This window comes from Acanthaster planci, linkage group LG03, assembly GCF_054643075.1.
Source record: "Acanthaster planci isolate LZ-2023a linkage group LG03, COTS_SCS, whole genome shotgun sequence".
NCBI lineage: Eukaryota > Metazoa > Echinodermata > Asteroidea > Valvatida > Acanthasteridae > Acanthaster > Acanthaster planci.
Window position 1 is genome coordinate 18,017,217 of NC_141779.1, and position 26,253 is coordinate 18,043,469.

Here is a 26,253-nt window from a genome sequence, read left to right on the forward strand (position 1 = left end):
GTGTAGTCTCCCATGTGTGCCGGGTACCACCTACTAACTTCCTGCACAAGTTAAGTCTGCATCTGTAAAAAAAAAACAGGTAAACGCGATCTTTCGCGAGGGGTCGATGAGGAAACAAGAATAATACTTGGAAATAAACAGGTAAAATGTCGATTTGTCTAGCCATATCACTGTAGGATTAAAGAGCTGTGGTTCAGAGCCTTGTCCCGTCTGAAATTACGAAGGTTCAGCTCAAGCAGCCGCACATGCTGCAGGGCAGTACCTGTCTTACGATGTACCACCATGACCGCAGCGCAATCGAATCATGACTTTTCATGTTTTGCGGCGTCTGCATTTGCTGCTTGTATCTTGTCTGTGCTTTCGAAGGTGTATGTTGGAGACAGTCGGACAGTCTGCTCACAGTTGGTCGACATTGAAGTCTTAGATATCCTTTCCAAAATATAAATTTTCCAGTTTCCACAGCTGTGCGATAAAACTAGTAACAGCCTATCCTATCCTTACATAATTTTTAACAGTCTTTGAAACTGAAGTTGCACTCCCAGGAAATATTAAGATGCATGGCCTAGGTATTTTCTTCAACCATATTTGGCCAAAAACAAACATGTCTGTGATGTCTGACCAAATATTTGTGATGTGAATTAGCAAAGGCCTAACATTTAAAGTGTTTTGTGACATCAAATTTGTTTTTATGTTTGCCTGAAGTAAGCCTACGCACCATTACTAAAAATGCCTGAACATTGAAAGTCCAATATTTTTTGTTTTACTCTTCTTTTCTAGAATTCCACCTGGAGTGGCTGGCCATGGCAAGCCCGCAAGTCATTGGTTCAAGTATGGGAGGTCTCCGCCCAGCCACGGGTGGTGTCATGTTCACACCCAGGGATATCCTGAAGACATCCGGCGGACTCCGCACCCCCGGCAGTCGGGCATCGCGTGGGTCATTTGAATATGGGCGGATAGAGGAAAGGGCTCCCTCGAGAGGTTTGTTGCTTACGAAAGTGTATTGCTACCAGTATAAGGAAATATTTTTAAGTCGTATAAAGAATTTAAATTCTTGTTTAAATGACATAGGACAACTATCTTATTTAAAGAACACATCTACTCTTTTGTTTAAATGACTTAGCCATCTCAAATGACGTAGTTATCTTGTTAAATGACTTGGCTATATTATTTAAACAAGATACCGAGTCATTTCAAGCACGTTACCACATTTTTAAGGTCACATTTCCCTGATCATCCGTGTGGTTGCTAATACATGTATGGCCACCACCAGCCCAACTAATGACTAAAAATTGCACTTGGCCCATCCCTTGTCATAAACTGCTTAATTTTTCAACAAGGCAGCATGCTGTTATGGCTGCCAAGTTTGTTCCTGCCTGATTGTCATATTGCCAACTGAATGTTACTTTAGTTGATCATTAGTACAGTTGAAGCTCTGCTGATTAAGTAATGTACATTTGAAAAGAACAATGGCCTTACATGTACGTGCTTGGCCGGTCTTAAATGTGTTTTTGAGACTGACTTACGAGAATGGAATCGACTGATGCCCAAGCTGCAGGTGAGGGCATTGTCGGCATTCAGTCTCCTTAGCCGGTTTTTAAACCGAAGTTTAAGACCGGCCAACCACATATACTACTCCACAAAAGTTAAGGACCACTTTTTCCTTAACTTGTCATTTTTTTCCAAGCAATGAGTGGGGTCCAGTTCTTTCATGTTTTGTCTGTCTAGATGGTGTTCTTGGAATGAAAACGTTTTTAAATTTGTCAAAACATCAAATGCACAGTTTCTCAAAATGGACATTTTCAGGGAAAAGTCAAAAGACAAAATAAAAAGTAGTCCGTAACTTTTTTAAGTAGTATATTTATTCCCATTCATAAATAAATTTTTTAGTTAGAGAGTCAAAAGAAATCAATAAATGATAGATTTCTAATGATTTTGTTGTAGAATTTTACTTCCTTTTTTTGGAACACCCCCATCCATTTTATTTTATTGTTGTGCAAAAGAACCTCCTTATATGGACTTATATTGCAAGTCGTGTGCAAACAGACTCTTGACCAATCTGAATCATTTAAAGTGTCTCGTATTCAGGTGCCAGTGCGTGATTTACGTAGCGGGTATTATCGCTTCTCATTGGGCATTATCAAATATTAATACACGATCAAGATGCATGTTGTCGAATATATATGGAGACTGTCTGAGGTATTTCTGAATATTAAATGATGGGAAAAGGTACATTTAAAGCCTTAACAATTTTTGGATGAATTCCTGCAGCCTCATCTGCACCTGTGGGCAATGCCGTTCTGGCACCCAATCCCCAACTCAGTATCATTGAAGTGGAGCAGCTCATCAGAGAGAAAGTCCGGCAGCATTACCATGACCTGAAACAGGTAGGCCACACACTGAACCCTAGGAATTGCCTCCAAGACTCTCACTGGAAAATATAGGCTGCTATTCCACTTTGCAGACTGGAAGTGGCTGTCAGACAGTGTTGTAGCCGAGACCCTTTAAGACCATCACAGGGCCCCACAAGGCCATCACAAAACCAGTGTAAGACCTCCCTCCAGCCTGACTCCAAGTCACAAACTATTGAAAATGAACTGCAGTCAAAACATTCCATTACCAATTTTCACCATGTTACTTTTTACTTTTCTTTAGACTGGTCTTGTGTCAGGTCATGTGATGGTCCCAGCTACAACACCATTGTACTCTTGCCATTTTGAGCCTTATACAATCAGGCTACAGTTGGCTGGCAAAATGAACTGAAAAGGGCATAGCTTGTAACCGAGTGGACATTGTTAAACTGAATAACCGGTGACCTTCGATGACAAACTCCTGTGCGGGAATGCAGCCTAGTGATTAAGGGTTGGTGACTGATGACCAGAGAGTCAGGGGCTTGAATCCAGTCGTTGGCCAACATGTATGTTGTGTCCTGGGGCAAGCCACTTCACCCTCGCTGCTCACTTTCCACCCAGGACTTTTATTCGCTGGGGAGCAACCTGTGAAATATTCTTACATGGAGTTGTTTCATATCAAGAAAAATAAACACGTTCCTAATGAGCTGAAGCAGCATTGATTTTAATAGCAAAATTCTGGTTAACATCAAATTTGTTAATTTCATTTTGTGTCAAGAGATGTTGAACCTGGTCTTCTTTTAATGGAAATGAGTCTAAAAACAAAAACAGTATAACAGCAAGAAATGGTGAATTTGCTCACTGATCCTTCACTGAACATCTCATATCCATCTTAACCCCAGGCATGCCAAAACTATGACATCGACCAGAGTCTGGCCATTACTAAAGGGGAGCTGCGGCGGGTGTTGGACATCTACTGCCAGCCGCTTACTAGGGAGCAGTTTGATGCTATGGTAGCTAAGGTGCCAGCCAATGCCAATGGGACCATCAATTACTGCAACTTCCTGGACAGGTTTGCCAGCAGTAGGGAAGGCTCCAGGGAATCCTGGAAAATGACCTCAGGTCACAGGTCAGTAAGAAATTGCTTTTGTTTGTTGTTGTGATATCGTGCAATTCGAGGTTAGATTTCAGTCATGTGTTACCCTTTGTATATTTTATTTCCAGCCTCCTTCTGATATTTTGGAATTTTTTTTTGTTTTTATTTAGGTATTGTTTTGCACAAAAGCGCTCTGCAGTTTTGGATAAATAAGTAACAGTACTATGAAAGAAATTGAAAAAACCTGAAATTAAAAGAAACCAGCTTTGTCATTTTTCATCCTTTTAGACCGGGAATCATTTGACAAATATCATCTTCATTTGCTTTGATATTGCAAGGGACATTCATACACTTTGCCGTAAAGAGAGAAGTGAACCTGCTGTAGGTATTTTGCACCACCACTTAATAATGTGGGGGTAGTTGGTGAAGGAGCCTACAGAGTATGTGATAGCTTTGCACTGACTAGGCAATGTACATTTAGCCTCAGATTTGTCTAAGCAATTTTTCAAACTGATGCCACGTTGTTGTCCAACACACCCTGGCCTGGCAAAATCATATACTTGGATTTATATGCATTTTGTTATGCAAAGACCTCAGTTAGTTACTGAGCCATGCCTAGATATTTGTTCTGCGCAGTTGCTGGATCTGCTTGTTTGTATTTTATCTGGTTTTGTGTAAGGAATGCCAATAAAACACAATCTATCTTGCTTTATATTGAGCAGTTTGCATGCTGGCAATAATCATAGTCCAGGCTTTTGAGAAATGTGATACAGTTCCTTGGATCTGCTTAAATTAATGGCTTATGCTATTGATCTAAAGCTGGGTGATTTTTATTGCTTTGAGTCACTCTGTTTTGGGGCCAGCATTTGTGTTTTCTTATTAAGCGCCAAATTATTTGCTTTTTTCAATTTAAACCCCACATACTCAATTCACTGTTTAAGTTACAGAGCTTCCTTTAGATATACTGACATTGAGTACAAACCATATAACTGCTTAGCTTTTGTCCGTCCTGTGACAGGTACACACTTTATAAATACTGAGCACTTTACTGCAACCGTTGGTTTAGAAACCAATCCAGCCATGGTGTGTGCAGTTGCAAAGAATAATTCAGCTCATTTAATTCCAATTCTACACATATCAAATCATCAGCAAGAGCTATTTGTTTCCCCCTTAAAGCTGTGTTGCAGTCAAGGCTTTTTTCCGATTCTGACTTATTTTATCGTGGTACGGTGGACATAAATTTGAAGAAAATTCTTGGTCTTACGGTCTGTGTACATGGGCATTAACCCCTTCGCACCGGGAGGCAGCTAGAGCCGCCGTAAAAATTGAGATCCTCAGCCCGCTTTTCAGCTATTATTCTCGGCCCATGCTCTAGCGAACACGATGAAAGAAGGCAGACCCTGGCTCTTGTATATATGGTAATTGGTCTTTGTGCATAGCCCAGAAATGAAGAGACCGATTTTGCATCATAATCACCAGCTTCACAATAGTCCCCACTTTGAAAAGAGGCAAAGGTAATGTTGAAGGGTGAGTAGAGCCGCATGCCACTGTACAATCAGCCTTTTCACCGTGTAATTCAAAGCATGCAGAGCACGTAGGGCCACAAACCAAGAATTTGCGGTTTGGCAGGTGGCCTTCGTGGCCAAGCGAGGCTGGAATTCTTGGAGTCGGCTTTCGGGAAGAAATTCCCGTCATCAAGGGGTTAAGTTGTGGATAGGAACCTTAATGTTTGTACATAAAAGTTTAATGACGTCCTGGTAATTTTAGAAGAAATCAGAATAAGACTTTTAATCGAGCCAGACTGCATTTTTTCTTGAATGCTTTACATCTCATGTGTATCTCTGTCCAAACATTCACTTCGTGTCTAATTGAGAGTACTGTATTGGTACATGTAAACACAGGCTAGGCACTTATAGCTGATTCTTTTCGAACCTCATTATACATGCACTTGCGAAACTGCTAACCACATGGTTCCATTGAATGGTTGTCATTGTTACAGGTACAGCTACACCAAATCCCCCCAGGATATGGGGATCGATGTCTTGGAGCGTCAGCTGAGGGAGAAGGTGGGCGCATACCTCAAGAACTTCTTGAAGGGCCTGCAACTCTTTGATTACAACCGAGACGGCAAAGTGCAGAAGCATGAACTGCGTAAGGTGATTGAGAACTACTGCTTTCGGATGAGTGACGAACAGTACGACAGGTGAGGACTATCGCCATATGTTTTCATCATCTGGACTGGTATTTTCTTCATTGGTCTTTATTTACTGAAACAGCCAAAGCCTTGCCATGGTGTTGAATTGGTGTAATGGGTGATTTGTCACTATCATCCCATGCAGATTTTTTAACTGCCTTTTATATAAGACTAGTTTTATGTTGATTTCATTCTAACTCAATAGACCGTATTCAGTCGTATTCCTGAATGTATTGTATACCTTTGGAGCCCTTGATGGGATGGTACCAGGGGATTTTCGGGGGTCGGAATGAAATTGTAGAATAGAGTCTGGTTCTTTTAATTTAAAATTTCCAATTGAATACACCACGTTGGGGAATCTGACTGAAATTGTCCCCTCCCCCCCGAATATGGTGTATCTTTGTGTCACCATTCTATGGCAAGCCTCTCATGGCTTTAGTACCTGATTTGCTCTTCTGTAAAACCACTTCAGTAATTAGCTCAGTAGTTCAGTGTCTGCAAACATTGACACCCGAGCCTGATTGATGGAGATGAGTCAAAGGGGATCTAGAAATGGTGATTAAGCACCCTTTGAAGAATTTGCATATATTTTGTGCAAAATTTAGAACCTACTAAAGTGGGTGTTTGTTCCTGAGGTGCGAGAAATTAAGCTGCTATCCCCTAAGAGGAGTTATGAGGAATAGCTGCTTGTGTCCCTGAATATCTTAATAAGTATTGACCTCCAATGTTTGGTTGGTTTTCTTTCTATAGGTTGTGGTCTCGTTATGACTTTCACCACAATGGAGTTGTCAATTATAAGGAATTTCTCCAGAGACTAGGTGTCAATGTCAAACGTCATGATGCCATGTTTCCTGAGAGCACCAAGCCAGGTGAGCGCAAAAACTAACATCAGAAATGACTTCCCTAAATGTCTTCATCCGTTGACACATAGCTGTCCATATCTTGACTTCATGCTGCTCCAATTACAAATACCAGTTGGAAAGGTCCTGACATTTCTAACATTGCTGGTGTATGGGCAGTATACAGAGATAAATCTCGATCCAGTCGTCAAACTTTTCCCCTCACATCTTTCCAGTGTCCTTCTCCGAGCGAGAGCAGAACAGGGCAAAACAAGTTGAAAAACTAGCCATCTTTAACGGATCCGATGACTCCGTCCGAGGGATGACCTTCCCCCAAATTGAAGCCGAGCTTCGCAGAAGGGTTAGTGCAGTAATTTCTGCAATTCTGTCATCTGAGTAGAGGTATTAGACAACTCCGACAAACTGACATGTGCTGTCGAACAGAAAAGTGAAGTAGTCTCTCTTTTTTATTGTTTGTGCAGTTTTTGCCTCAAAAAAACAACTTAATATGTCTCCTCAGCATGATCAGCTGTCAGTTACCGGTATTTTCTCATCTCATTTTAATTGATCTTTAGCCAGCACTCTATGTGATAAATTTATTCCAAAATTCCAAAATGCAAATTAGCTACTTTCCTCTTAAATGTACGTAACGGATGATAACGATCTTCTGGTTTTCATCTGAAATATACTTCAGATTTTGCCACCAGAATTGTACCTGGTTTTTCTTGTGTCTGAAGATCTGAATTCTGCAATTTTATGTGCAGCTGAAGGAAAATTACGTGAACCTCAAGAAAATGTTCATGGCGTTTGATGCCAGGCAAGATGGCTTCGTGTCCCTGGAGGATCTGAAGAGCATTTTGGTCCAGTTCACTCTGCCGATGTCTGACCAGCTATTTGCCCAGCTCATGGATAAGTAAGCTGAAAGTCCCATGTGGGGGGATTTTTTTCTTTGTATAAACAGAAGGAGATGTTGACACTGCATAAGCTATACATGTAGGTGGCTATGTGTGAGTTACTTGGAAGAACTTATTAAGACTTGATCAAAATCATGCGGCTGTGGCTGGCAACAACACACGAGTCTGTGGGAAATAACTGCAGCCGCTAGCCAGCTGCCAGCCAAATTTTCAACTGAATGTGTACACACCTGCATCCTGCAAGAAATGTACTTAATTACTCGAGTACTTACAAAACTTATTTCCCATTGTTCCTTTTTGTTATTTGAGTAGTTCCTTTGTTTGAGTTTCTTCTCTAGGTACTGAAATTCTTCCTTGCAAATGGCCCCATTTTCCTTTGTGTTTCTTCTTTCTCCTAGGTTTGGATTGAAGGCCTCCCACAAGATTCCATGGGAACACTTCTTGGAGAAGTTCCAGAATCCCAGAATTGAAGGCAATAGTCAGACCATTCCAATCAAGCCCAACCACAAGTAAGTTGTCAAAGACTCTCCTTCTGCTTTGGTAGTAATGCTCTGCCATTTCTCCTGACAAATTGGTCTTTCGTTCACTCTTCTTAAATAATCGTGCCGGTTTCCGAGTTAACTCCAAAAAGAATCTGCCCCCTCCCAGTCCCCCACTAACCATTTCTCATTATTGTGCAGTTCATTTTTTTCACACGCTGAGCCTCAAGGAGTTTTATCAGTAATGTCTTCAATGTTGTCGTGTGAAAACCGGCCACGTGTCAATCAAAAATTTATAGTCATGTCCTTCATCGTCCTCAATGCACATAGGCTATTAAACATGCGTGTTGCCATGAACTTCAAATGACCTTAACAACAAAAACCCTATATTGTATTAAGTTAAAGTGAGTGTCTGCACCAAATCAGATTTGTAATAACCACTTGCATAAATTTGTTGGTGTGTACACTGACTCAAACAATGGTTGTTGCCTGTGTAACACTGGTAGAGTGAATCCCATCCGGGAAGGAGACAGAGAGATGGAGGTTGAAGAAATACTCACACTGCTACACAAGCACGTCACCAACATGTACCCGTCCATCAAGGAGGCTTTCCTGGCATTTGATCAGGTATGCTGCTTTGTGCGTGCTGTGTATTGCCGGAGTGCCGAGCACAAATATGCTTCATTAGGGAGGAGGGGTTTGAAGGGGCTGCAGACTTAAGGGGCAACCACAATCAGACGTCTTGACTAAGGTGGTACCATGCTTATATGCCAGCTGTATGCAAGTTTTAAATGCTTCAACAGACTTGGTTTGTGACTCGCTGACGTGCGTGCACCTCAAGTTAAGAAACCAACAATGACCGTGGCAATAAGAATTGGAGATTTATTTTAAGTTGTCATTTTAGGATCTTTTTATTACTTTTGAACATTTTGCCAGAATCGTGATGGGAAGGTCACCCGGAAGGAACTACGCAAGATCCTGGACAAATTCACGATACGTCTGAAGGAACAGCAGTTCAAGGGACTGGTGGCAAAGCTGGACCCCAACAACGAAAATAATATCAATTACCATGCATTCCTGGACTTGTTTGAAGTCAGAGAGACAAAGGTATTAACATGGAACATTCAAGATCCCTGAGACAACCAGCAAGATTTGACGATAATCAGTGATGTACATGCAGTTAGGACCATACAGTCACAAGTAACAGGGTTAATATTGAAAAACGGAATGCTTTGTTGCAGTTCATTTGAATAGCTTGTGACATAATTCAGACTCAAGGTGCTGTGTTGGTCTTGTTGGATCTTGAAGTGGGTTTAATGAGAATGACACTGGCATGAACCACTTCGCGCCGGTTATTCCTTTGACCGTGACTGCTTTGCTGTGGTATACCCTGAATGGAGGGCTTTGACCATCAGCAGGCCCCATTGAACCAGCAGCTGCATGGTGAATAGATTATATGTGTGGTATGCACTAATCCTCACACAAAGCCACGGCTCTTGCCGTCGCCGGAGGGGTTAAAAAAAATGTTGTAAACAAAATATTGAGTGTTAGCATTTAGGATGTGCAAAAATGAATTTGTACATACATAGAAGGAAAACAAAACATTCTTAAATCTAATGCTGACTGTAATAAGGTACAACAGAAAGCTTGTTGCATCCTGTAGGTTGAAAGTTTTTTCACAGTGTGATGAAATGAGGTGTTTTTTCCATAACAATATGGAAAAAGGGCATGGCCAACATGAGGTATTCAACCCCTTCGCGCCAGGATGCGAATATAGCCGGCGTAAAAATTGAGATCCTCAGTCTGCTCTTCAGCTATTATTCTCGGCCCACGCTCGAGCGAACACGGTGAAAGAAGGCAGACCCTGGCTCTTGTATATATGGTGATTGGCCTTTGTTTGTAGCCCAGAAATGAAAAGACCGAATTTGCATCATAATCACCAGCTTCAAAATAGCCCCCACTTTGAAAAGAGGCAAAGGGATGTGGAAGGGTGAGTAGAGCCGCATGCCACCGAACAATCAGCTTTTTCACCGTGTAATTCAAAACATGCAGAGCACGCTGGGCCACAAACCGAGAATTCGCGGTTTTGGCAGGTGGCCTTCGTGGCCAAACGAGGCTGGAATTCTTGGAGTCGGCTTTCGGAAAGAAATTCCTGTCATCAGGGGGTTAATGCAGTGTGCAAAGCAGCATTTCTATTCAATATCCATGGGGACTTAGAATTACATTCACTTTCAGAGGCTGTGCTAGAATCACTTTTCACAGTTCTTGTTCTCTTTACTGTGGACATTTCTCACGTTACACAGAGCTCTCTCTCTCTCTCTGCAATTTCATTCATTTTCCTCTCTGTGTAATCCAGGAGGGTCACAAGTGGCTGGACTCGGAACACCGCTGGAATGACCGGGCGCCGGCTAACCTGGCCTGGTCCACTGTGGAAGACATCCTGCGGGAGAAGATTGAGGAGTACTGGAAGAGCATCAGCTCGGCATTTCGCTTGGCCGATCCCGAAGGCACTGGAGCAATTGGCTACAAGAGTCTGAAGAAGATCCTCAATCGCCATGTGCTTCCGGTCTCGGATGAACATTTTGATGTGTAAGTCTGTGCGTCGATCTTTCCTCTCTCCATTGATCATAACCTTTCTAAGAGCAGTGATTTCTCAAAACTGATATTTTAAAACTCTTCTGGTAATGCAGGCTACATTAAAATGTGAAAAAAGGTTTAATTTGGCGAAAAATCTATAGGCTAGGTTACTAGTTTCTAATTGAAGCTCTTTCAAAATTTAATGAGTAGAATCTCATTGTTTTCATTGCAAGTGTTATTAAAAAAATTACATCCTGGAAAGAGCATAGCCTGAGTTTTCCTATAGCATGAAAAACCCTAAGTGTTGCCTTGTGAAGGTTTTTCATAACATAACAATCCTTTTTCTACGTTTTCCTAGAATTCCCAGTTCTCTGAGTTAAGATATGAAAGCCTTGACTGTCTGATTGCTAGTAAAAACATACCACTCACCAGTTGTTTTGCCGACATCATTAGGTACTTGCAATCCTGTCCAGACTAGGTTGAACGAATATGAATCCGAAGTATTTCTTAGATTTGAGAGACAGAGTTTAGTTGTAAAGTTGTCAGTTCTCATTGTTCCTAGTTCCAGCTTTCTGACCCCTCTTGAATGAATTCTAGAGCCCTCAAGCCAAGATCCACTTACGAACTTTCTTTGGCAGGTTATGGAGTCAGTGCGAGGAATCCCCCGACGGCAAGATCATGTTTGCCGAGTTCTTGCAGAAGCTGGGTGTAGATGTCTCCCCAGGGGACTTGGTAGGTCCAAGCACACGGATACAGGTCTTGAGTGATCTAAGTGAGCAGCAGAGACAAGCCGACCTGGATATCAGGTTAGTCAGGTTGCCTACAGTTGTAATTACCGATGTTCGTGTCAACCTCAAGGTATTCATGAGTTAGTCACAAGTCATCCGAGTCAAGTCACAAGGCATTCAAATGAATCATGATAAAATGTGCCATTGTTCGCCTTCTGTCATCTGTGATCAGACGTGTGCTTAGACTTGTTATTGACTTGTGACTTAACTTGTATTGGACCTACTGTGGACTTGACTGCAAGTGGCTGTAGCTACTTGCCAGTGGCTGCCCTGTGGGCAGATGTGCTATGTCCAGCCGTAGCCATAACTTTTGGACACAGCCTCACTGTTCTCCCTCTGTTTCAACAGGCTGACCAACGTGCAGCTGAATGCTCTGGAGAGGACGAACCAGATGTCAGCTGACGAAGTGATGGTCAAGCTGAAGGACCGCATGGCTCAGAAATCGGGTCGCATCCGGGAGAATTTCCTGCGTTACTGCAAAAACAGGAGAGGCAAACTGTACAAGAAAGAATTCAGGGAGGTATGTGGTTGACAGGTGCATTTTACCTTTGTAGCCTTGTTTCAAGACTGTTGTTCCCTTTCTCGTGTGAGATGAATGAAGCACCAGTTCTCTTGCAGTCACTAATATTTCTCGTCTCATCAGGTTTGATAAGTTGGTCACAGTTTCTAAAAGTATCCAAATGCACCTCACCCTTAACTTAAAGTATAAGATTGCATATATATATAATCGGAATATTTAGCTGTAATGTATGTTCAAGGAATGAAGTTGTCCATACCAATCAATTAAATGTCAGAACCATACAGCATACATGTACACTTTGTCATCTTCATTTCGTTAGCTTCTGGCTATTAACCCTAAGAGTCAATATGATTTTACTTACACCCTAGGAGTTAAGGGCTAGTCAGGGGTTTTGTGTCTAACAGTACTCTTTTGATGTCATAGGTACTGGAGTCCTTTGGGATGTACATGTCGGATGAGCAGTTCGGTCACCTGTGTGAGGTCATCGGCTTCAACCGAGGCCCCCTAACTTATTCAGACTTTGTGGAGCAATTTGAGGATCCCAGGGCCGGGGGTCCAGGGGAGGAGATCCAGCGAGTGCCCAATCACCGTTACACAGAGCTACCACTGTACAACATGACGGCAGAGGAGGTGGAGGGCCAGCTCATGGACAAGATGAGGCAGGCCTTTGGGGTGAGTTCACAGGTGGATCTATGCTGTTTAAGAAAGTTTGAACTTCCTTCCTAAGCCATTAAAAATTGGAAAATGAAAGATAAAACGAGCAATTGCCTGCTTCGGTTGCCTGCTCAACTCCTCCTCCTTGACAGATAAATCCCTCCGCCTTTGCATGTTGTTGACCTTGTGAGAAGGGTGTCCTTGCCTCAGGTGAAGCTGTTAGTGCTGTATGCCCTCCTCAACACCCATAGATGTCATCAGCGGAGAGCAGTTGTTTTGGCATTGTATTTACATTTTTTTTCAAAGAACAGGTTTGCCAAATCATGAATAAAAATCGTTTTTATTTGTGACATACATGTAACTAATCAGTTTCATCTAAAGTTAAGTGCTCTAAGCATTAGCATACAAGTTAAATTTGATAAGTACTTTTCCAGTCCTATAAGGCAGCAACTTCAATAATATTAAAAATTCTTCAGTATGAATATGGCAATGTTCCCTTTGCTGGTCAGACCTGAACTTGTCTCAAACAGTGCCACTTTACAGTACACATCTGTCAACATGGAAATAACCTACCAAGGCTTGCACCCATTTAGACAGTGCTATAACCTACCAAGGCTTGCACCCATTTAGACAGTGCTATAACCTACCAAGGTTTGCACCCATTTAGACAGTGCTATAACCTACCAAGGTTTGCACCCATTTAGACAGTGCTATAACCTACCAAGGTTTGCAACCATTTAGACAGTGCTATAACCTACCAAGGTTTGCACCCATTTAGACAGTGCTATAACCTACCAAGGTTTGCACCCATTTAGACAGTGCTGCATGTCAAATAGGGCGTTTGAAAACTTTTTGAGACATTCTATTGAAATTTTTTAAAACCAATTTCCCGACATTTTTTTTTTATGATCCTAAAAACACAGAGCCTGCGCACCACTTTCTACAAGCTGGATGACAACCACGATGGACTGGTGGAACAAGACGACTTCCGACACCTGATGGATGCATTAATGTTCACCATCTCAGAGGAGGAGTTTAAGCGGCTGATGAGCAAGTTGGCCATCAACAAGAGAACCAAGCTGAGCTATCGAGACTTCCTGGAACGGTTCCAGGTGGTGGATGCACCAGGCAGTCATAAATGGCTGGATTCTGATCACAGGTACACAGTGTGACAGTCCAGTGATTAAAAAGTACTCCACTAGTGTTGCTGACAGCGTTGATCACAAGTACTTTCACTAGCAAGTAGAAATGTCTTCGTTAAAGTTGATTTATTTATTTATTTCCCGTTTAAGCTGGAGTTTCCCATTTAGTGCTGGTAGCTCTGATCATCCATGGGTCCCAGTAAAAAAAAATGAAAACAGTTTTTAATTACACAAGAAAACCAACATCACATTAAAATTTATTAAAACCTTAAAATTGCTCAAGACAACAACAGTTTTCTCAAGGAATGGGTTCAGTCAGTCGGTCAATCAGTCACCTAAAGTCAATTAGTAAGTGTTACATAGTCCAAATGTGATTTGATCAAGTTAACCACTTGCTGCCGGGTGGAGTTTTCTTGAGCAAGACAAGAGGCCAGCTCATTTTCAAGATTTTCCATTTTCAAAATTCTTCAAAATTCATCAATTCATTTAATGGCCGTTTATAAAAAATGAAGGATTCTTTGGGCACTATTCTAAAGTTGACAGGTAAAATTCATTAACTCCTGAATATTTCAGCCAGGCCTGCAGCCTTGGAAAAAGAGCCCAGATTGTGCGGTGTTACATAAGATTCTTTTGTTCCCGAAACCGGCACAGTGCACTGCTGACCTTTTTTCAATAGGGGCCAGATTAGCGTGCAGCGCTGCTGTGTGGCTCATCGCTGTGGTGGTGGAGCGCTTTTGTCCCCGGTGGTAATCCGTTCGCTCTAAATGCCTCAAATCGTGGTATACTGTTTCAAAACAAGGCTGGATTGTCTCCTCTATTGAGAGCGAAAAAATGTCGGCAATGCCCAGCAGCTCAGTCTTTTGTTGTAAGGCCCAACTCTTTTGTCCCAGTTCCGGGCTTCCCGGCTCTGCATATAAAGCCTATGTGCTCAAAAACGGGTCGCCTGGCAGGAAGCGGTTAATTATGTGGATAATTGGTGGGTGAAATGGAGACTTGGGTACTCTGAGTGCTTGCAAAGCACTTTTGAGTATGAAATACCCAACTATGACCGTCTGCTATCCAGTGATGTAGTCGAGTACTTTTTGAGAACCAAGTTCTCTACCAAATATTTAACTAGTTAGGAGGGAACAAAGCTAAAGTACATTGGCATTTGCTGGTACATGCATAAAGGTAAGATTACAAAGCAATATAATGACTTCAGACCTTCACTGTTTGATTAAAATTAACTTTTTTGGAGAAAAGTACTCGGAAAGTACTCGGCCGAGTACTTCCGAGTACTTTTCTCCTTAAAACTTAAATTTTACACAACTGGGAGTGTCTGAAGTCTAACATTTATTTGGTAATCTTACCTTTGCACATTTATCACCAAATGCCTGTGCACTCTGGCTTTATCCCCTCTTACTCAGTTCAGTACTTTGTGGAGAACGTTGGTACTCGGAAAGTACTCGACTACAACACTGCTACTATCAGGCCAGTGGGGGACCTGGTACAAAGGCAAACTCTGCACATTTGTGACATTCCCAGCAAGAATTTAATCCATTGATTTGTGCAAGTGGAAACTACAGTGGTGGATTTTTGTTGCAAATGCTTCGTTGTACCAAATTTAGATATGGGTCCTGTGTTGGCCACCACCCAGAATAGACTAATTTTTGTACCAAGTTGCCTGCATCACTGGTGGGTAGTTTTTTTTTTTGGGGGGGGGGAGTTGCTGCTCTAAATACCACGAGTTGAGTTGTTTGGGATTTTCCAAATTCCACACAGGTTCAACAGGACCTTAGACCCCATCCAACTCGCTGCCGACCAGGTCCATGATATCCTGGTGACCAAGGCACAGCGACAGTACCAGGACCTAGCCAAGGCCTTCATGTCCATCGATAAGAACGGCAACGGCGTCATCACTAAGAAGGAGCTAAGAGATCTGCTCTACACCTTCATGCTTCCTATGACCAAGGAGGAATTTGAGCTCCTCTGGAAAAAGTATGTCGTCTGCTTTTTTTATTGTCTTCAGAATTTCTAGGATGGAATTACATTAGTATTATATCCAGTGTTAAAATTCCTTTGTCAATATTAATAGATTAAAACTTGATTTGCCAAATTTAATGAAAGATTTTATTCATTTGTTTTGGCAATTCAATTTTTAAAAGAGTTGTCTTATCTGGCTGATGTTGTTCCATGTTTTTCCCATAACATTAATTCTTACATAACGTTTTATTTGGAAACATTGACCAAGTTGTGCATTGTCGCGGAATTTCAAAACTCAGATTTTATCGAAGAGGAAGATCCACACAAAACTTGCTTATTTCGTGGTCTTTAATCAGGTATTATCAATTCACTCGCTAAATTCACATACCTAAAATAGCAGGGGATATGAGCCAAAAATCCAGAGTTTTTGCAAGACTTGAGGACGTTGTTAATTGATGATATGAGATTTTTTGTTTAACACTTAACATAGGTACGATGTGAACAACAAAGGCTACATCGACCATCAGCATTTTCTGCGCATGATGGGCAAGACCTTTGCACCTGGGGATGACGCCGGGGTCAGCCGGAGGATTGTTGAGGATTCCTACGAGGCTCTGGAGAACCATCACATTAACCAGATGGATAAACAGTAAGAACTGAGGGGTCAAGTTTATAGAAGCTGCTAAACAGAAAATGTGCTCAGCAAATGGATGTGCTTGGCAAAAACCAGTTGTGACATTTGGGATAAGTTCGAGCGATGATTATAGTTCACCAAAACTTCAACCAGCGTCATCCTTATGATGAATGGTTTGGATCATCTAGTTTCCCATTTGGAGCCAAGCCGGCCGTGGGGCATGGTTGCAACGCTGTTTGTCAACAGCTTATTTTATTTATTGATATGAAGGGAACTATTCACGTTAACATAATTGTATGAGATGTCATTGGCCATGAACACTGAGAGGGTTGCCCATGGCAAAATGCGAGTCATGGTGAGATTTGACAAAATCTTTGTCTCAGATCCTTCAAGTCTGACTATATTGGGCATTTAAAGTAAGTGACTGGTGGTCAAACTACATGTATAGTTCATGCCCAACGTTGCCCTCAGCTGGTAAGCTGTTTTTGTGAAGCTGATTTTACTTTCAATGGCTTTGAGCAGCTGTTATTCTTAGAAATGAATGCAGGTCGACACTTGCAGGGCATTTGGTTGTGCAGCCATGGCTGTGATTTGTCAAAAAACAGGTGGGTATTTAATGGACTCAGTCTTGCCAAAGGTGCTTTGGTTTCAAAAATCACACAGATATATCTGCATTTGCATCTGTAGATAAAAAGTAGTTTTGGGAAGTTTTTCAGGTTCCTGACCTCCCCATGAAACTTTACATTGCCCCTGTTTTCAAGGATGAACATCACTGTCAACCAGGCCTCCAACGCCACCTTTATCTCCGCTAGTCAGCTGGAGCAGGCCCTGAAGGACCGATTCAGAGACCGATACGCGTCCTTCCAGACGGCCTTCAATGAGCTTGACCTCAGCAAGACAGGTCACATTACTGTCAAGGAACTCAAGCGAGTGTTGCTGGATCACAATTACCTTGTGGATGATGACACATTTGCCGAGTTTTTACAAAGGTGAGTCTGTTCTTTTTCTTCTTCGGGTCGCGTTAATTGGTAAAAATCTTTGCCTATGGAGGTTCTAGTTGTTTCACATAGAAAATAAACATCTTAACTTATGACTGTTCAAAGATTCCTGTCACAGTTTTTCCAATCGTAAAACATCTCTCAAGCTTAGAACTCAAATAAAAGAAGTTTAAAAGTGGCCTTTCAAATGAGACTTTTATATCACATGATGGCAGATCTTGGACACTGTTTGCTCTGAAACTATTAGCTATGGAAAAAGCAACATTGATATGAAAGCCTAGATATAAGAAAATCGATGTTTGATTTTGCAGTAAATAAAATCCCACCTAATAGATAGAAGTCAGCAGACTTATATTGCAGCACAAAATCAGTTTCGCTGAAATCAAAGTTCGTTCATTCACAAGGCAACTTTATAAAGAAGCATCCTGTGCGCAATCATTCCTTCCTTTCTATCCTATGTTCTTTTAATCTTGTAGAATCGGTGTCCAATCAGACAAAGGCAAACTCTCCTACATCCAATTTCTGGACGCATTTGATGAGGCCAGGGAATTGCGCTATCGGCAGAAGAACCCCCCGGTGGTACGACCCGAGAGTTTCTCCCTGCTGAACCCCGACAAAGCCATCAAGAAACTCAAGCGGATGATGGCCACACAGCTACCTATCCTCAAAGCTGTAAGTTCAAAGGTCAAAGTGAACATCATGCTTGAATTTGTCAAAATTTGCTGGTGCCCAGTAACTGCATTTTTATGACCATTAGTGTGAAAAATCACAGTTGTCACATTTTTATGTAAACATGATATGGTTTCGTGTTGCCTTTAATGAGGGTAAGAACACAACTGCAATGGATCCGTACTTGCCGAAGATACGTACCGAAGATATTTGTTTGTGTCATGGGACTATTTTACGTCAAAGCAGCAAACAAGAAACTCAACATTAATGCTAACTGACAACTGTGTGTTCTTGATTTCAGATATTCTTGGATTTGGCATTTCATAACCTTTTGAGCCTAACTCTCACAAATGATCATGTTTATAAACTTGTTAAGTTCCAAGGTTCTTTTTAGAACCTCACAAACTTACAAAAGAGATCTGTCACATGCAACTGCTTTGACTTGTCAAGAAGAAGTGTGTTCCGGCTATTTTTAATTTTTATTTGATTGTTTTTGTCTTTTTTCCCACACAAATATCACAGATGGTTTAAATTATGCCTTCCTGCCAGGCAGCACATGAACTCCAGTGAAAAATGTGTAACATGTCAAGGCCCTTCTGTTTTTTTTTCCTACCTGCTTCAGGCCTTTGGGGCTTTTGACAAGGGCAAGTCGGGACGCATCACAGCTCCGCAGCTGCGGCGTGTCCTAGACAACTTCTGTTTCAAGCTGACCGACAAGCAGTTCAAACACCTCATGACTAAGGTACGGTTGCACTCTGACCTGACCCTCAGCTACCTGGCCTTCCTGGAGGAGTTCACCACCAATGAGGATGAGGTCAGTATTTTCATTTATAGAAAACCTTGACTTTTTTATGCTTCAATATCATGGAGGCATTTGCTGAGCAGACAGTGTTTTGTAAATATTTGTGCCAAGAACCATGATACAGAAAATCTAATGAATTTGGAGCTGGTAATCTGAGGTTTTTTGGTGGGGAGGTGTTGTTCTTTTTTTTTTGTGGCTATGCAAGTATGGCCATTGTGATTTACCACCCATGAAGATAAGATGAGACTTGTCATTTTTACCCAAGGATGTTATCAGCTTCATAAAATTGAGTAAAGTGAAAAATATGCAAGTCTAGTATGGTGCATTTTTTGAAAGACAGACTGAAACATAACTTAGTATTTTGCACCCGTAACCCCTGTAATTTATTGTAATTTCTTTTGTCACTGTAGTCCAAATTTGTGGAGTTACTAAGTTGAGAAATTAGCTGTGCTCTGAAAATAATTACCCATAGTACAAAAGAGCAGTGTAAAAGTCCAGTTCATCATAAATCCCTTCAGGCTCCTGCAAGTCCATCACAAGCCATGGAGCATGCTGGTTTTCCTCAGCCTCATTTTGGAAAATGGAAGGCTTCATGGCTCAATTTGAGAGGCTAGTTTTTCCACACCACATGAAGCAGTTGATATGTAATGAACAGTGTGTATGTGACTTTGTGATAACGATCCACAAGTTTCTCTCGTTTATCTGTGCTCCTGTCCAGATTGCCAACAACTGGTTTGACTCCCTGAATAAAGTAGAGGAGGAGACGTCTCGGTCTCCGCCCCTCTACACCCTGGAAGACCTCCAGCGAGACCTGCGGGAGACGGTGTCAGCACGCTTCTACCGGTTTGCTGAGCGGTTTGCCGAGATTGACTATGCCAAGATCGGTGTCGTCTGCAGGGAGGACTTCAAGGCAGTCTTGGACGAAATCGGATTCCGGATGAACCCTGATCAGGTGCGTTGTAAACCAGTCAGCTCTAGCTTGTTGGTTGAGAGGGTGACTTGTACAAAGAAATACTTAGCTTTGTCAAATTCAAGAAATTCTGTCTCTGGACAGTAGAGTAATGCCTTTAGTAGTGGTTGAGGGACTGCATCGCGTTGGCTAAAATGAAGCCCATTACATGAACAGCAGGTGATTTGGACAGAATGTGTGAGTATATTAGTTTGCTGTTCACAGTCAGTTGGGGCTACCAAGGCAAGATTTGCAGTTAAGACACCTTAAGACTATCACAAGACCCCACAAGACTATCACAAGACTTCCAGTCTAAATAGGCCGTTCTAATGAACTGCAACAAAAGTACTCCTTTGTGGGTGTGCATGCTACTTGCGTTTGGTCTTGTGTCTGGTCTCGTGATGATCTGAACAGTACAAAAATGTAAAGAGTAACCTGACCTTTGCATAGCAGGCTAAATTCTTTTTACTTGTCCGTAAAATATACTCTGTCCCACCTGCTACACAAGTATAAATGACAAACAGGTCCAATATGGCACCTGCATGATCTGTATACACATGGGCACACATAGGCAGTAAATCCATCTCTGTTGCATGCATGATGAATTAATCCACAGCACCATTAACTGTTGCAGCAGGTGGCCTTCAGATGAGTCGAATATAATATCCTTTTTTCTTGTGATCATTTGGTCTGACAACTTCGTGTTCTGTTTCCCTATCAACAGTTTGAGAGTCTGTGGAGCACCTTGCCAATCAACGAGTTTGGCAATGTGGAATACCGTCGCTTCCTCAAGCAGTACATGGTGGACAACCTGGACGTGTCCAAGTTTGACTCACTGTCTGAGTTACCCAGGGCGACCTTGGTGCAACCCAACAGGCAGATCTACACCAGCCCAGCAGCACGCACACCCAGCAAAATGGTCAGAGTTTAGCTTGAGTTTTTTTATTTCTCAGATTTAGAAAACCAAGACTGCATGTTGGGTACACAGAATAGTCAATTACTTAAATCTTAATTTTAATTATTAAGTAAGACCAGTTTCACGACGTTGTGTATTCCAGATGTGAATATTGTTAACCTGTGCTCAGTGATTTTTCAGGCTTTGTTCACTTTTGTTATCTGTTAAATATTGTGAATGTACTGTCGAAAATCAGGTCACAGAAGCATTCTGATGCTTGAAGAGCCCTCATTGAAAAAATCTACGCTGCCCCTTTTTGTGATGGTTCGTTGCATACTTCTTACGGAAGTTATGTTTGCTACATGAAGCCAATGCAATTTGTAGACCGTGCACAGCAAAAACTAAGTTGAGTTACTGTGTGATCAACGTTGGCTTGTGAAGGTATTTACCACTGAATGCTTGCTTGGTGGTAGATTTTTGGAGGGGTCAGGATGTTTACTTGAAAATTACTGAGTAGCTTTTGCAGTTCAGTCATCCGTCCATTTGGCTTCCCCGGTCTCCTTCCATCAAAATGATAATGATAACATTTGTGATTTTGATATTTTGACCCATAGTCTGGGAGGTTGTCGAGCCAATCCCGTCTGGCCACGCCCCTCGTCAATGCCCAGGGGGTGGAGCAAAGACTCAAGAGCCAGATAGGCAAGCAGTGGAAGGACGTCCAGCGGCTTTGCCGCCAGAAAGATGCAGACAACACCGGCGAGGTCAGCGCAGAAGACTTTAAAGGTAGGGATTGGAGTGTGCGGGCAAAAAATTACACCACTTCCTAAAATGAGTCTGCTGGCCAAAAATGTGATGGTTTTGATGTCACTGTCCAGACTTGGACAAGATTTTGCAGTTGTACAAATAGTAGATTGGGAAGAGGTTATCATTGGTCTTCACAATTTGATGGGCTCAATTGTCATGTGTCGGATTGTTACAAATTATGTCGTTTTGCATTGAAGTCGACAGATGTACACGGTACCAAGAAAGAACAAAGGATTAACCACAGGATAAAAATGCACTGTAAAATGTTGACTGGGAACCTCACAAGTGGCATGTTTTGTTTGTGTACCATATTATGAACTGTGTTCATTTAACGATAGTGTCAGTTATTAGTAATGAAGGTGAACCCCCTTTTAAATTTCAGAACTTTTCTCAAGATATTATTTTGGCTATGTAGATGGTATTGATATGGTTAATGACAGAATAGTTTGTAAAATATCTGTTTGTACAAATTGCCTCAGTATATTTTATGAGGTAACATTTGTTTGTTTTTTCATTCAGCTATCTTGGAAAGTCTTGGGTTCTCCTTGTTTGGAGACGAGTTTGATCAACTTACCACCAAGTACGACTTGAAAGGAAATGGGAAGTAAGTCTTCATCAGTCATTTGTCATAAAGAAGACCTTGATTTGCCAATACATTAGGACAATGTGGTGTCTTCTGTCAAAACTGGACTTTCATTTGTTTCATAATATAGAACTTGTTACAACGAAGGTTTCCTTTTCAAATTTCACAAAGTGAATTTTGTGATGTTGCTAAGGAGAAGACACAGAAGTTGCCTATTTGTATTCTGGGTTTTAATTTTATGCCAGGTAAAAGTTCCATCGAGCTTAAAATTGGAAAATGTCAGGGAGAAAGTCCAGACATATTCGTCATGTGAACTGACACACCTTTCAAACATTTCAAAAATAAGCTTTTACTGCATCATATTTATAGCACATGGTAAAACTTTTATTTCAGGCATAAATCATCAATGATCAAAATGCAGAATGGACCATAAATCTGCAAAAAAAACCCAATAAAATAAGTGAATACAAAGTTTAAGAAGCCCTTGTTTTTGTTTTATTTCCACTTTATGCCCCAGCTAGAAGCGTCTGGTTGGCAGTTGGCAAATTTCAGAAAGAATTGCTTGGGACATTTACACTTTTTTCTTCCAGGGTAGTTCATCAGCAGTTTTGCAGTCAATCCCTCATTCAAATTAGTCTAGCGAGGCCCCTAAATGCATTCCTCCAAAGAAATGCTTTACAAAGTTTATTTTTTCAAACTGATATTGTTGCAAGTTGATGATTTCCTATCACCCTTTCCCCTCCTAGGTTTGCTTATTTGGACTTCCTGAAGCACTTTGTTCTAAAACTGCAGCCAGTGGCAGAGGAAGGTGACAGAACACTGATGAGCCGACAGAGAATCCATCCATCCAAGATCCCAGTAAGCATCTTCTGTTGATATTAGAGACCTCCAATTCAACCTGACAAACTACATACTGGGGCCAATGTTATGAAATCACTGAGTACATGTGAATTGCTGAACAAATAAACTATATGCTTACAAAAGTGGATTACCAGTCAAAATGCACTGGTCCTCAGCAAATATCTGCTAAGTAGATATCTGCTAAGCAGCAAATTTTCTGAGTAGCATTTTCTATTTGGCAGCTTCCTGAATTGACCTGCTAACTCCTTGTTATTGACTAAGGGAGTGTGCAGATTGAAAAGGATAAACATTGTTAATGTAAATTGTTTTTAATTGTAAAATTATCAAAGTCTGACCGTAGCTTAAATGGAATATAAACTTTGTCTGCAGTGGGCAAACAAAATGTTCATTATGCCTCTGTTTAAAGTATTGTACTGCCGATTTGATTTCCGATGGTCACATTGGTTCCGTGCCCCCCCCTTTTCTTTCAGACTAAGCCCGGCTCCTCCAGCAGCGACATGATCGAAGCCATGCTACGCGTCCGCCAGTGCATCCTGGACAACTGGAAGCAGATGAGACGGGTGTTCCGGGGCATGGACCCCTCGGGCACCGGCATTGTGACGGCTTCAGACTTCCGCTCAGTCCTCCGTCAGTTCAACATCAACCTGTCCGAGGACGAGTTCTTCCACCTGATGACCTACTACGACCGGTGCCTGGAGGGCAAGATATCCTACAATGACTTCCTCAGGGCTTTCCTGCAGTGAACAACCTGCTGCGGAGCGTGTGTTGTCAAGATGATTCGGCCAGTCCTCTGCCATCATGGTCAGTTGCTGTTTTTCCAAAAAGAGCATGCTACATGGTGTGAACCCCTTCCGTTGCCAGCTGAGTGGTAGTTTTTCTAAAAAGCTGTGAGAATTTTAACCTTTTCGTGTGCAGGACCAAATACTGAACAAACTCAATAGGACAGGAACAGATAACTTACATGAACAAGTCATTTAAAATGCTAACTTACATGCGTGTGGAAAAATGTAGCTGTATTTTGTCACTCACGAGGCCTAATGATTGATCTCATTTTACACATTTTGTGAAAAGCCCTTTTCCAACTTTCCAGACTGAAAATATAAAATGCCTTTTATTAACACTCTCAAACACATTTTTTAGATCGGTGTTTTTATTAAGTTTCAGTATTTCACCTTCATGTGGGAGCACTCTCATTATAAGACCAGTAATCTTGTAATATACTACTCTCCACACAAGCATTAGATATGCCATGGTTACTGGTGAAAGCAAAAAACCAAGAAAGAAAGAAAACACTCCAACGAATAGCTGTCTTTCATTTATGTCGCTGCAATAAGTAAATGACTGTTTAGCCGGTAGAAATACACCTGTAATAGTTGTAGGAACTACCTGCACTATATTTGGCTTCTTAATAGTGATCTTTGAGGCAAAACACTGTACCAGTCATTGTGAGGTGATGGAAGGTGATGCTCAACTTGACTTTTCATCCAACAGAAGCTTGCAATCAGTGGTGCGTTCACGTGTTTGACAAAGTCAGCTGTGAACCGTATAAGGGTGGGTCAGAAATTCTCATTTCTGACTGACCCTTATTTTTGGCTCCAGTTAAGGAAAAAGCTTTATTTTATGTTTTATAATAAAAAAAATATAAAACTTCTAAAATAAGCGTCATTAGTTGTGCACAACTTGGAATAGAATAGTATTCAGCTCGTTTGCTCCTTGGCAATGAATTGTACACTAGTGTACGATACAGCAGCTCTGACCTTCACAAGTTTTTACATTACTTAATATCACAAGGCTATTGTGAAAACTGCACAGTTCTTGTAACTCCTCTCAAAGTTGAGCATTGCCTGGACACAAGGCTTATGGACTTTTCAAAAATGAAGCATTGAAAAATGGAAGATTCAACTTCAGCCCATGTTGGCAAGAGGCTCCGGCATCCAGTATGAAATTCAACACCACTCTTAACACTTTTGTTTCTTTCCTCTAACCCAAGATGGGTTTCGCATTTTGGAGAGAGGGGCTGTGACTTTTAACAATAGTGGGTATTCAAGTTGTGTCCCTAAATGACATTATGTAAAGATTTCTATTTCACATAGAAGGCCCTTAAGGGGCTCTGATGGATTTAAGTAGTGATTACGACCAAAGAGCTTTACTGGAAGGGATATCATGTCGGAACATAAGAAAAAAGGGTAAAGTACTTTAAAACACCAGCTAGTTAGACTAGTGGTTCAAGCTTAGGGTCCATTCCTCGGACTTTTCACAGGTGTTTAGCTGGGTTCAGCATTTATGCAGTACGTGCAAAGTACAACTGTTGTACAAGAAAACATGTATGTAAAGCATGCAGGTGTCCATTCCTGGCAGCAAATATGAAACAAATCCACCAAATCAATATGTATGTTGGTAGATTGCTTATTGTAATTAACAGCGTTAACATTTTTCCTATGTATATGTTTTGGGGCCCTTGTAAAAAATTGAAACTGATTTTAATATGCTTTTCAAATTATTGATTTCTCTGGAGGCGTATAAATTGTGTGTGATGTGACATATGGTACAGTTCATTAAAGTTTTCATTTTTTATTGGTTAGATGTAAATAAAACAACCATTACCTGCATGAAACATAAAACATCTCACTGTTTCATATTTGAATTGAACCCTTTAACAAACCCTAATTTGTGGTTAAAAAAATGGGAAAGTGTGTTAAGGTTTGGTAAGATTATAGCGAATTAATCTTTTGACAAGTTTGTGCCTGAATTGTCACAGGTATTGATTTCCCGGAAAGTTTCACGGAGCGCAATGTACAAAGCCAGTTTCAACTTCACACTAAGATGAACATAAAATGCACTGGTGTTATGGAACATCTGCAGCTGAAATGAGCTCAAGCAAGAATCATTACGGTTGCATCAGAAATAGTAGTTCACATCCAGACAGAGCAAGAACTGATTGGGACCCCTGTGAATTTTGGTATTTGTTGTCGTGTGAATCTTGGAACCCTGTTTACCTGTTGGCTAACACTGTTCTGTACACACGGAAAATGGACAAACAGCTCAAATTTCACAGAATCCGAATTTCATATACCACACCGATCTGCAGGTGTGGCCCTCGCATGTGACACTAGTTACTCGTTACCAATCCTGATAGATGGCAGCTTGATCCGATCCACACGGTGAGGGTTCATGGGTGTCTCCAGCCTCTTGGGCCGTCCCATGATCTTAACCACTCGGATGAGAACCAGGAGGATGATGGAGAGCAGGAGAATAGCAGCCGTCAACATCGGCAGCTCCACCAGAGAGAAGTTGAATTGCTTGGAGGCTGTCATGACCTTGCTCCCCATTTCTGGAAGGAGGCAACATTGAAAACTTGTCAGCTACAGCAAGAGCTGTAAAGATGTTCAGTACAATGGAGCATCTAAAGAATGAATTAGTTTCGTAAACAGCAAACTAATAGGCAATGATGCATTTTTAATGACCAATTATTCAATGTGATTAGTGGACTGATCTTTCTCCTGTACATCTGCCAATGCCAAATTTCAAAACTCTCGACAGGTATG

At 41.4% G+C, this 26,253-nt stretch overlaps 2 protein-coding genes across 3 annotated transcripts in view; one reads left to right on the forward strand and one right to left on the reverse strand.

Annotated features, from left to right (window-relative positions):
• On the forward strand, window positions 1-24,158 carry efcab6 (EF-hand calcium binding domain 6). The gene is made up of 27 exons (XM_022256173.2): window positions 1-141; window positions 778-978; window positions 2,269-2,384; window positions 3,251-3,477; window positions 5,444-5,647; window positions 6,389-6,507; window positions 6,714-6,838; window positions 7,242-7,390; window positions 7,790-7,900; window positions 8,377-8,497; window positions 8,807-8,977; window positions 10,227-10,459; window positions 11,086-11,253; window positions 11,584-11,755; window positions 12,179-12,427; window positions 13,333-13,568; window positions 15,313-15,528; window positions 16,004-16,162; window positions 16,909-17,136; window positions 17,622-17,817; window positions 18,437-18,628; window positions 19,335-19,568; window positions 20,290-20,484; window positions 21,075-21,243; window positions 21,784-21,868; window positions 22,594-22,705; window positions 23,179-24,158. Exons 2-27 carry the CDS (start codon window positions 801-803, stop codon window positions 23,449-23,451), a joined length of 4,638 nt encoding a protein of 1,545 aa, XP_022111865.2. The 5' UTR covers window positions 1-141; window positions 778-800; the 3' UTR covers window positions 23,452-24,158.
• The window catches only part of LOC110991064 (uncharacterized), a 19,056-nt gene continuing 16,639 nt past the window's right edge, over window positions 23,837-26,253 (reverse strand). For both annotated transcript variants that reach the window (XM_022256175.2, XM_022256174.2), the window contains exon 15: window positions 23,837-26,039. In XM_022256175.2, the coding sequence (XP_022111867.2) occupies window positions 25,822-26,039 (218 nt within the window). In that variant the 3' untranslated portion in view covers window positions 23,837-25,821. The remainder of the gene's footprint in view (window positions 26,040-26,253) is intronic.

Coding starts and splice junctions, on each gene's coding strand:
- efcab6 (XM_022256173.2), top strand. CDS start 801: ATGGCAAGCCCGCAAGTCATTGGTTCAAGTATGGGAGGTCTCCGCCCA. Junction 21,869..22,593: donor GACTTGAAAGGAAATGGGAA/GTAAGTCTTCAT, acceptor TTCCCCTCCTAG/GTTTGCTTATTTGGACTTCC. Junction 22,706..23,178: donor TCCATCCATCCAAGATCCCA/GTAAGCATCTTC, acceptor CTTTTCTTTCAG/ACTAAGCCCGGCTCCTCCAG.